The following is a 12,215-nucleotide window of genomic DNA, read 5'->3' on the forward strand; positions in this document are numbered from 1 at the left end:
AAGAAAAGAAAAGAAGAAGAAAATGTACATTTCATTTCTACCCAGATTGCTCCAGTGTTTAATGATGGGGGCAAGTTTTACTTTGCTAAAGAATCACTAAAGTTCCCTAAGTATCAAATATATCCATGTGTATAATGCATCAGTCCACATTAAGCACTGGCTTTCCAGAAATACAGACACATGTTAATATTTCTGTATATTCTTGTTGGATTTGGAAATGCTATGTCTTTGGAGGCTTTTTTTCTGCTTCTTCAAATTCCTAAAGAATGGCTAGCCCACCCACTCCCTATTTTTTTAGCTTCTTGTCCAGCCTACTGTAAGTTTACTGAGTATATTTTTTCAATATTTGAAAATCAAATAGGGGCATATCTTCTATATGTTTATAATTTTAGCATTTACAACCTAATTTTCCAAAACATTTCAAGGACAGGACAATGCATTATCTTCTAGAAAGTATCAAAATAAAATTCTAACAACTAGAACCTTAACTTCCTAGGTGGCAAAACTGGTCTTTTTGAATGCACATTAGCATTAATAGTTGATTTGCTGAATAACAGAATTTTATTTGTGATTTTAATTTATTCCTTAAGCTGTTTCTCAGTCTCTCATTCAGGAAAAGAGTCTACCATCGTGCGACTTTTGTGTCACTGAAATAATATGAACATTCCCAGACCGTGCTTCCTAGTCTTGTGTGACACATGTTTTGGCTCATCCCTATAAAATAATTCAAAGCCGCTAATTTAAGAAAACTAGATAACCACATTCCAAATTTGTACATTTTGGTTTTACTGATATATGATTATTATTGGTTATACAAAGACCATGTAGCATCATGTACTACAGATTTAGGAAGGTTTCTTTCTTTCTTTTTTATTTATTTATTTATTTTTTGTATTCAAGGTTAAGAGAGCAGGTGACATAAAGAGGAAAAATCTCTTCTTTCTTTCTCATCAGTTCAAGAGTCTGGTTGATAAGAAGCTGGCCTCAAAAAAGGACAAACTCGCTGGTACATACAATTTCCTAGACCCATCTTCAGTGTGGACCCCAAAGCCAAAACGTCCAAATACCAGAAATGATCTGCTATTTTGCTGAACGTGCGTGCCTTTTGGCATAGTAAGATACCAGGGTACATTTCCATTCAGACTTTCCAGGAACCAAAATGGTCTCTAACTATCCACAGATGCAGTGAAGAACCATCTATCTATTGAGCTCCTGATATCTACCAGACCCTGTACAAGCCTTGGTGAAACAGAAAGGAATAAGACTCAGACCCTGGTTTCAAGAAAGCTTCGCTCTTATTAAAGTAAGCTGATGTTTTCCTGAACCCACATCTCACCCCTGCCTGCTATTTGTTTATGAAAAGTCTAGGAGAATGAGCAGATGCTTCTTTTTTTCTCTTTCTGTTTCATGTTTTATAATATGTAGTGATTTTTGATCAAACCTCCTACTTGCTGCATATAACACTTTTCACTGTCAAATAAAATCTTTCACTAAAAAATATTACTGTGGTACTTTATAGTTTGCAGACAAATCTAGTCATAGACCACACAGCTCAAGAAACAGTTTTAAATTATTATTACTTTAAGTAAAAACTTTCCACTCTAAGGCCTCAGGCCTTTTCCTTTTAGCTTAGAAGCCATTAGCCAGCCCTTCTACCCTCTTCATTACTTTCACTACTCAGGCCACAATTCCCACTGAAGTTTCTATTTCTCCAAACCTCCTTAAATTCAAAAGTCTTCATTCATTGAACTGAATGACCTGAAGAACCTTTTGGCTACTATAACAAGTACCAAACTAAGCCAGTATAACATTCATTTGCAAAGTACCTGGCAACACTGGAAACATAACATAACATAACATAACATAAACTCAATCATAATTGATAATTAATAATTAACGCCAATATTGTTGCTATTATTATGACCATCATTATTAAGATGATACAAAAAGGATAATCTATTATGCAACTAATGATTCAAGAACCAATTCTAATAATAAATTCTCCTTTCAATTCTAACATGAAAACACATAAAATTTGTTTGTAAATAACATAAACTCTCTTGCCTATCACATGAGTGACTAGGTAGCCCAAGGCGGACGTAAGAAAAAACACACACTCAATTCTTTATGCCTTTCCTCCATTTCTTTCCTTCATCTGAACTTGTGAGCAACAAAATGCCCTGTACAACCCCAACCAGAAAAGAGCGCCTCCATCCTCCTCCCTGCGGTTGTCACAAGACCCCCAGTGGGGACAGGACTTACTTGCTGCTGAGACAGCGTCTCAGCGAGTAGGAGGCCCCTCCCCCGCACGTGCGCGAGCACTCGCTCCACGGGCCCCAGGCATCCCAAAGGCCGTCCCTGTCCTCCTCGGATCGTGCTGTCCTGGAGCTCTGTAAGGAACAAGAGGATGGTCAACATCACGGCCCCACTAAACCCTGAAACGTGTGTCCACAAATGGGGGTGGCCTGTGTGTCTGTACATGGTAGCCTTGCTGGGGATGAAAGCGTACATCAGATACTCTCAGATTCTTTCCAGTTTAATAATGTACGCATGTTTGGGGTGAGGGCTATTTGATTTTAAAAACTCTGGGCAATGTTTGAACAGGGCAAGAGATTGCACTAACGAAGCAAATGGGCAGGGAGTCAGAAACAGGGATTGGGGTTAGAAAATTGACCGTTTTTAAGTCACAATTTTGCTCAGGCTTCGGGGGTTTAACTCTTCCATCTCTCGGTGAAAAGGAGAAATTGCTCCTAGAGATTTTCCTACTCTGAGAAACTTGCATGAACATACCACCACTGCTTTCCAAAATACGGAAAGAGTGTACACTATTTAACTTTTAAAAAATAAAGCAATTTCATTCCCAGTTTTCAGATTTGTTAATTACAATAACTGTATAAAGTGACTTTAGTAATGCAGGGATTGCCTCTTGAAAAATAGATTTGTCTGTTATCTACAGGCTTCTAGGACAACTTTGCATCTATTGCAAAGATAATTGTTGTTATGTACAGGTCTCAATGGTGCACTTCTCACTTTTTTTGGAGACGAGAAAAGATAAAATTTGTGCTATATAGTTAAGAGAATGGGCGCTGAAGTCAGGAACTATCTTGGTTTGGGTACAGATCTTATTTTTTGACTATGAGTCCCTGAACACGTCCCACTTTTCCTGTGCCCCAATTTCTCTTTATATAAAATGAGGACAATATTATAACCATGCAACTAGACACGTATACTCCCACGAACATATACACACACATACACATTCTATATAGGAGGATTAGCTAAATGAACTTAGCCCAGGACAAGAGCCAGAGTAAAGCACTAATTTTTTATGTTGCAGTAATGGGATCCTTTATAAATCAGTTGCTGTGGGGCTTGGTTGTTAAATTGACTACTCCTTTGAACTTTTAAAACCTGTACAAATTAAGTCAAACCTGGACTCAGAATGTTATGCAACTGCTTTTCCAAGGGGTACATGCTATGTTTAGATTCTTAAATCATTTGAAAGGGGTATGGCATAGGGCAGTGACTAAGAGCAGGAGCTATGGGTCTGCTCACCTGGGGATGGAATACGCCTTCAGAGCATCCTATCTGTGTGAACCTGGGCCTGTATGCAACTCCTTATGCTTCAAGTTTCTTACCATAAAATCTGAATAATAAGGTGAACTACATCACTGAATCATTGTGAGGTTTGAAAGAGTTCACATATAAGCACATGAGGTGGAAGTAACCCAGTGCCCATAGGCAGATGAATGGATAAACAAAATGCAGGTTACATAGACAATGGAATATTATTAAGCCTTATAAAGGAAGATTCTGACACGTGCTACAACACAGATGAACCTTGAAGATATTACACTAAGTGAAATTAAGTCAGGCACAAAAGAACAAATGCTGCATGGTTCCACTTATGTGAGGTATCTAGAACCGTCAAATTCACAGACACAGAAAACAGAATGGTGCTTACCAATAGCCAGGGGGAAGGAACAGGGAATTACTGTCCAGTGGGTACAGAATTTCAGTTAGGGAAGATGAAAAAAAGTTACAGAGATGGGTAGTTGGAAGGTTCTACAAGGAAGTGAAGGTACTTAATTAAATTATACTGAACTAACACTTGAAAGTGGTTAAAATGGTAAATTTTGTGCCTGTGTGTATTTTATCACAACAAAACCCCCAAATACACATATACGTTTTTAAAAGAACATAGGGCCAAAATAATAAACACTATACTATATAAGCATTTCTTGCTATTGTCACCAAACATTACTTACAATTATGAGCACAGTTTTTAAACATAGATAAGATCTGAAAGGTTATAGAAGGTACACTGAAAAGGTACCAGGGCGTTCTCTGTTGATCGTAGCTGAGACCCTGTGCTCTTGAGGTTATCACCTCCCTTAAATCCCCAACCTGTCCTCAGTCGTACCTGGCAACCACCTGCCATATTGCATCTCCCCGCTGATGCAATGAGTTAGCAGTTTTAAATCCCTATAAAATATGGTTTACCATGGGTAACAAAACCACACTGGTAATCCCAAAGTCTGTCCTTTCTAATGGAGGTATTTATTGAGATCTACAGCCTGGTTTTTATTAATGGGATTAATCTTTAATAATTACAATTTGGGATACTTTGTTTTTGAATGTGTGATAGAAAAAAGACCTTTGGCCACTAATACACACATTTCCAAACTCTCCTCTCTGTACGCCCATTAAATTCATCACTCAGATTTTTACAAGCTTACTGTGAATCTCGATTCATTTTTGTGTGACTGGAAGATGGGACTGCTGAGAGAGGTGTAGCGTCTGCGTGATGCTGACAAAAAGACATTCGTATAATGCAATTGTTCTCATTGTACTCAAATTCAATATGACTGTAATGAAAACCAATATCACAAATGGTAGGATTCAGGCAGTAATTAAAATGAGTGATTACAAACACTGATGCTATCCAATAACCATAACTGCAGAACCAAAAAAAATTCCACATGCAGCATTCACATATGAATTGCATTTCCATGGGAGATAAGAACGTAAGAATGTCAAATCCTTGAGGGGTTTCCCTCTGGCTGCTCTCTAGGTAAGATATCAGGAAATAATGTATGGCTGTGATTTTGTTTTTCTAGAAAAACTGTTTCAGACTCTGCTAAAGTTGCTTGATATTTTTCACACGCCTCATCTAATTAGGCCCCGAGAAGCCTCAATGTTGAGTTTCACAAAGCATCCCTCTTTAGCACAAGTTACACGTTTCAGCACAACTAAACATATTTAAGCACCTGTGTTGTCTCCAAAAAAGATCTCATCCTAACCCGGAAGCGAGTCATAGACCTAATTTTTTCAAAGTTGAACAAACTCCAAGCTTTCTTTTAACAAGTAGAATAAACAATTCATTTCAACGGAATCCATGTTTAATGTTAGAGGAACTGATTTTCCTCCTTTTTAACTGCCAGATTTTATATCTATAACCAGAAATGACATTTTAGGGATGCCTTGCAGATCATTTAAAATCTAGAAATACTTGCCTATTGCAGTTTTTAAGACTTTCTGCTGTATAAACAGCTTTTGTGTCTGGTTCTGGTAGAACACACGTTTATGTCTCTCTTTTGAATGTATAGTCCTTTTGACTTCATAGCAGCATTTTATAAAGTGTAAACTTTGAGCTGCATGTAGCAAGGGAAACTGAGGCAGATGAAATATAAGGAATAGATAATGGGGGGTGCCTAAAAGCAATGGTTATTGCTTCTGAAACCAAAAATCTAAGTTTTTCTCCAGAGCCCAGCCAATGTTTTAAAATCTGATTTCCGGGGATGGCACCTGTGGCTCAGTGTGTAGGGCGCCGGCCTCATATACCGAGGGTGGCAGGTTCAAACCCAGCCCTGGCCGAACTGTAACAAAAAAATAGCTGGGCATTGTGGCAAGCACCTATAGTCCCAGCTACTCGGGAGGCTGAGGCAAGAGAATCACCTAGGCCCAGGAGTTGGAGGTTGCTGTGAGCTGTGATGCCACAGCACTCTACTGAGGGCGATAATGTGAGACTCTGTATCTAAAAAAAAAAAATCTGATTTCCATTACATATAAGTGTTAACACTTTAATTTCAGTGTCTCAAAAAGAAGGTCATGAACACTACTGAACACTGTGAGCAAGAGATCATCCCTGACCCCACTGCTGGGAATTTCAGCAATGATATTCTTTATTAATATCAAGTACAAAAGAACTAAAGAATAACCATTAAATTCTTCATAGAAGCCAATGTTTCACTAGTAGATTTATCATGAAAAGTCAAAAGTATTTGACTTTGAAATTGATTTGAGTATTGAAATTGAAGGAAAAAGTCATCATAAAGTCATTTCTTATTACAGCAGTCAGTTTACATTATAGCTATTGGATGGGTAAGAATGGGCAATTAGCACCTGTTTTGAGCTAGCATTTGAGAAATCCAGTGAACATGGACAGCAGAAAGGCCTGAGTCTTGGCTCTATAATTTTATGAAAACTGAATATGCCCCTTGAGTTATTTAATAACAAGTCTAGCCATTTCTAGATCTTTGGTGCCACATATTGATTGACCTTTAAATGTAGTGTTAAGGCTCCTAAAACAACTACTTTCCTGTCAGAACCCCAACTCCAGTGATCCATGCTCCTGGCTACCCAGGAGGCTCTTAGCCTGAGAAAATGCCAATTGCATGAATATGGATTGTGGTTACAGATCAAAATATACCTCCTATAAGTTTTAAAAGGGCTCTCCCACGCCTATCAATCTCGGAATGGTGTCATAGTCTTGCCATTACTGGCTTATCTGAAGATGGTTTTCATCTGATAGTTTTGTGGTTGTTTCCAGAACCAATTGCAGCAAAATAGTCACAGGTGAACAGCTCCAAGCCTGACAGCTACAAGTAGTTAAACGCTTTGAGTCATCACATGAAGCAATATGTTCCCTGCATCTCACTGCCCAATAGGCACTCAACCTTAGCATGACCTCCTGTGTACCACTTTATCCAGAAACTTCCTTCACTGAAACCTGGACAGGTTAGCAAAGACTTATGCAAGATAAAGGATGAAACACAAACTACCAATAAAAGGCCTGTGAGTTATACTTGCTCAGAAACACAGACACAAAGGATACTTGCAAAGTAATTTTTCCAAATGTTATAACAAGAGGTCAAGCTATATCGGACTAAATGCAAATGAACGTAGGTGCTGAGGAAATGGCTGATAGGTATTTGTAAAACTGAAATCATATAACAGCTGAACTTAGATTATACGTGAAGTGTTTTCAGATATCAACAAATTAACAAAATGGGTTATGGGACCAGGCAAAGAGTGGTTCTTAACAATTGTAAGATCCACCAGAAGGTACCCGAGCCTCTGGTTTTCCTCTCCTCCCAGCCGGCGTTAGTTTCAGCCATCTGGAGCTGTATAAAATGGATGTCACACACCTCTAAATTAAAAAGGGGGCAACTCCTCCAGTGATGAGAGAACCACTTTTCTGTGGGGTACCCATGCGACGCAGAGCAAGCTATACACAGAAACATCTCGTCCATGTACAAAGCTTTGGAAACATTATCTGCAGGTTCCATTTTTAGCCTCCCTACACACATCAGGTCTCTATAAATCTTATCTAATCCTTGGCTTCTTTAACTACTTGGAATACTGGTTCTGCTGCCAACTGTAAGCAGAAAGGGGTTGTGATTCCCTGCTCCTGAGAGCTTACAGACACTCACCAGTAACTGGGCTCTTATAAAAGCCCATTAGCTTTTTGATGTACTTTCTTATAGAGCGTGGTGTGTGGATACCGAGGCATGTGCCTTCCCGAATGATATTGGCTGCTGGCTTTGCTTAGGAAATTTGGATCATCTGGTTCTTATCACAGCTGCACTGCTGGGGGATATGATGAACTGCCAGTGACATAGCGCATGGTCTTTCAGGGGCCACTGCATGAAGCCTGTCCCTTGCTACTGAAGAGAAAAGTCAGTTCTGCAGCGGCGTGTAAAAGCTGTGCAGGCCGCGGAGGACTTCTGAGCACCTGCCTTCATTTTCTCTCTCACTGTGTCCGTGTATACATTCATCCACACCTTTTTGCTTTCCTGTTAGGGTACCTAATTGCACTTAAGCTCGGAGGATTGGTGGTGAAGGAAAACTCAAATTTATTAAGTACCTACATGCCAGGAGGCATGCCAGGATTTACACAGATTATTGAATTTTATCTTATAAGGAGCGAGGCCGGGTAAAACATTTTTTCCCCCCTATTTTACAAGTAAGAAAATTGAGGCTCAGAGAGGTTGAAAAACCCACATCACATTACCAGAGAAAGAGCACAGACTTTGAACTCAGAAGGCCTTTCCTAGTCACATACTAGTAAACTTGACTTAGACATGTTGCCAGATCTCTTCGAGCCAGTGTTTCTTCATCTGTAAAATAAGAACATTGTGATACTTCTCTTCCTAGGGCAGGGAGAAGGAAGAGAGAACATATGTGTAGGACCCAGTAAAGTTTCAGACACAAATACAACACTCCTATGTCACACAGCTAATCCCTGGTCAAGCCAGGCTCTCTGTCCATAGCTGACCATCTTTTTTTTTTTTTTTCTCTGCCTAGCTTCAAATTTTGACTTTCCTTTTCCTTTCGAAAGGCATTTACCGGGACATGAATTGGTCATAAAATGACAAAAGTAATGCTGTTGCTCGTCTTCAAAAAAATCGTTTTGTTCTCAGCATTCCTTCTCAACCTGGGAAAAACAAGTGAGAGGGAAATTAAAACAGCTTCCTTACTCTTTAGGAAACAAAAACCCAACTCTGCTCAGCGTCAAATGCTTCGGTAAGATTTTCATTTCAAAATAACTCGGGTTTTTTTTTGTATTCTATCCAAAGACAAGGCCAGATTACAGCTCATCTAGGAAACTGCTGAGAAACCCCTGGGCATTTTGGAAAGCTGCACTCCAGAGCACGATTTCACAGCCAGTTGAATTAAAATCCATAATTACTGATATGAACAAAGATTAGTCGTCAGGAAATCTGGGACTGGCCATTGAACATTTTGAATCAGCTTATGTTAAGGGTAGGCATAGATAAAATATTCTATCATCAATTTCTGTGACTTTAAACTTAGCAATTACAAACACTCTAACTGCTGTGTCACAATTCTCATAGCATATTAATATTTGATGCATTTTTTTTCTGATACGGATTTAAAACTCTTTAAGTTTGGCATTTACAGAGTTTCTACTAGATATAGCCTGTATGTTCTGGTTATCTTTTTCTACTATAATATTTGGCTTCATAATAACTATCATAGCTGAACTTAGTGGAAGGCTAAAGCTAATAATTTCATTTCTTTCACAAAGAAAAGTGGGCAATAGAACTACATTCTGCAGAAACGGCAATCATTATAAAACTCATTTGCCCTCACATTTGTGCTGACAGTTATCACGTGCCTGGCCCTTGCTCTGTAGAGACATTTTAAATCTTTTATACTATTTCATCTCAGGTGTGACAATTAGGCATTTTACCTGCTGCTCTGAAAGTGAAGCATCTCTTCCTGGATGCTGTGGTTGACTTCCCCCCACACTTAGTTAGGCAAAAAGAAAAATCTCCAGTGGAAAATAATATGTAGGCCTAACACCAAGGAAAACAGTGAAGAATCACCTCCTGGGTCTTCCACACCCCTCCACTCCCCAAAACAGGCATGTTTGAAACACCCCCTCACATGGAATTCCTTCTCTGCTCTCCTCATGAATTCCTGACTTCCTGGTGAGCCAGTTAGAAGTTCAGTTTCCACTTCCATCGAATCTAACTCGAGCTCTGTCCAAACTGCAGCTCCAGTCACCCATAGATACTTTCTGCAGCACTGGCAAATTTTGCTGAAATGAATTTACAAAACATCTGTCGAAGTAAGGAAACATCTGAGGCTCTGGAAAGCACATGTTTGGGGTTTGGAATCATGGAGAAAGAATTCCTGATGAAGGAAAAAAAATCTCATTTGGGGATTCTTTGGGAAACCAGAATGTTAATAAATTAATATAGCTTGGGGTTTGCTGGGTCCCCCCCCAAAAAAAAATTACAATTGATAATGGAGAGGCTGGAATAAATGACTAGTTAACTTCATGTCGCTATCAAGCAAGTCGGGTTTTAGTTTACTAGAAGTTTCTCAATTCTCCTTTGGTTGCCCATCATGCCATCTGAGCCAAGAAAAAAAATTTGGTGTAATGACTGTGCACGGAGCTCCAGGGGACTCTGGATGTAGCTAAAGGTCTGTTCCCATATGCTCAGATGCTTTATCTTCCAAGGGTCATTCAGATATCATGGGCCCGATGTTTAGAATTAAACTCTAAAACATTCTTGACACAGTATGTGTTTTCTTTTTATCTACATTCTTGTTTCTACTTCTGGTCACATTCAATTCTTTTCACTCAGAAAAGATACAATGATAAGCTCTAAGTATCACAATACTCTGCTTAACCTGCAAACACTTGATGTTCCATCATGGATTATCAATTTGTAAAGAATTCGTAGAGAATAAAAATTAAAACATTAAAATAAGACTTTGTAGCTCTTCAGGAGCTGTGCATACCAATTATCTTCCCAATTTGACTGTAATCCCTTTGAGGGCAGGGGTTATGTTTTCTATTTTTGAGTTACCTATAGTTATCACTGAAATAATTATGATGAATGTCATTTTGAAGCAAATCTATGACAAATATTAGTAGATAATGAAATGCTTTGGAAGTATGTTTTGTTGTAAATTCTTGATGACCTGTTTGTCATTTGTCTCTGCAAAATATACATAGAACAAGCACCAGGTGAGGGAGAGAGTAAGAGTGAGAAATACCTAGTTGGTTACAATTTCCAGGTCATTCCAAGTTCAGGGAAGCCCTTCTGTTCTCTGGCTCAAATACATACCACCGCCTCCCTCTTCCACACTAGGAGATGAATTCCATCAGAAACTCTGCACTTGTAATTCAGATGAGTTCATCTTAAAAAGCAACAACTCCCTCAATTACCAGATCTTTGTAGCCTCAACAGGTAACATTTTCCTCTATCCTATAGCTGTAGCCATTGGCAGCAGCTTGGATACTTCGAGAAGTTCTGCACTTTGGGTAGTCTACCATGTTGAAGGTTCACTTATGGTCCTGGGAATATTTTCCCATCACGAATGTGAAGCAAACCAACCTAGTTTCCCAGCAATCCAGAAGATGTTCTGGGGCCAGGAAACTGTGTAAGGTAGAGAGGACAGCCAGCAAGCTCCTTGCTAGTTTGCAATGGCTGCTCCTCACCAGGTTTAAAATTTTCAGCAGTGCCTTATTTGATTCTGTGTCTATAAGCAACTATGTATCTATCAGTTTCAGGGTTCACTCCCCCTTAACCCTCTATCTCTTAGCTTCTGGGGGACCTGCTGCTTTTGCATGAAGTTCTAATGCTGCATGCTCATGTTTCCATTTTGTCCGTTCCCTGAGTCCAACCTAGTGCAGCAACACCTTTTAATTTGGTAGGAAGATACACCACATCAGAATGCTTGCTCAACAGCCTTTAAGGTTAATCAGACACCTCGTCTTATCAATTCCATTTCTGAAATGCCTCTCTCTTCCATTCCTGCTCCCTCTAACCTTACTTTCCTTGTCTTAATTCTGGTTATGCTCTTTGTGGCTGGCATTCTGCAACAGATGTCCTCTCTGTTTCCCTGACCTCCAGCCGCTCCTCTCACCAGTCCATCCTCCATACTATCGCCTATTATCTTGCTAGAAATGCAAAGGTAAACTGTTCATTCCTTGCTAAGAGACTTTCTGTGGCTCACTGCATAGAGCTGGTAGGATCTGGTAATGAATTCTAGGGGCGCTGTGAATGCTCAAAGACTCTGTGCAACATTTTGAGCAGATGTGTGTTAGTAACGTATTTCTGGAAAGAGGACCCATGGCTTTCATCAGATTCTCCAAAAATGTTTAGTCCAAATTATTAGTGTGGCACATAAGACCCTTCCTAATTGACTCTAATAAACATTCTAAATTCATCTCTGCTTCTCCCAAACATCCTACTGTCCTCTGTGCTCCAGTAACTGGATACAGCATCACACACAAGCTGGACCTCTAGTACTGTGGTCAGCATCTTGCTATTGCCTAGATTCTTCTCCTGACCTTCTCCTGATTCTTCTCCTGATCTTCAAAAAGATGCTCACATCTTTTTACTTTCCTCCCCTCGCATACTGTTGCTCCTGCTTTAAGATGCTGCACC

The 12,215-nt window shown here is 39.4% G+C and overlaps 1 protein-coding gene across 1 annotated transcript in view; it reads right to left on the reverse strand.

Annotated features, from left to right (window-relative positions):
- Nucleotides 1-12,215, reverse strand: part of ADAMTSL1 (ADAMTS like 1) — an 898,927-nt gene that overhangs the window by 336,028 nt on the left and 550,684 nt on the right. Inside the window, exon 3 of the mRNA XM_012813071.2 lies at nucleotides 2,263-2,390. Coding sequence (XP_012668525.2) covers nucleotides 2,263-2,390 — 128 coding nt within the window. The remainder of the gene's footprint in view (nucleotides 1-2,262; nucleotides 2,391-12,215) is intronic.

Source organism: Otolemur garnettii, unplaced genomic scaffold, assembly GCF_000181295.1.
Source record: "Otolemur garnettii isolate 467f Iridium unplaced genomic scaffold, OtoGar3 scaffold00006, whole genome shotgun sequence".
Taxonomy (NCBI): Eukaryota; Metazoa; Chordata; class Mammalia; order Primates; family Galagidae; genus Otolemur; species Otolemur garnettii.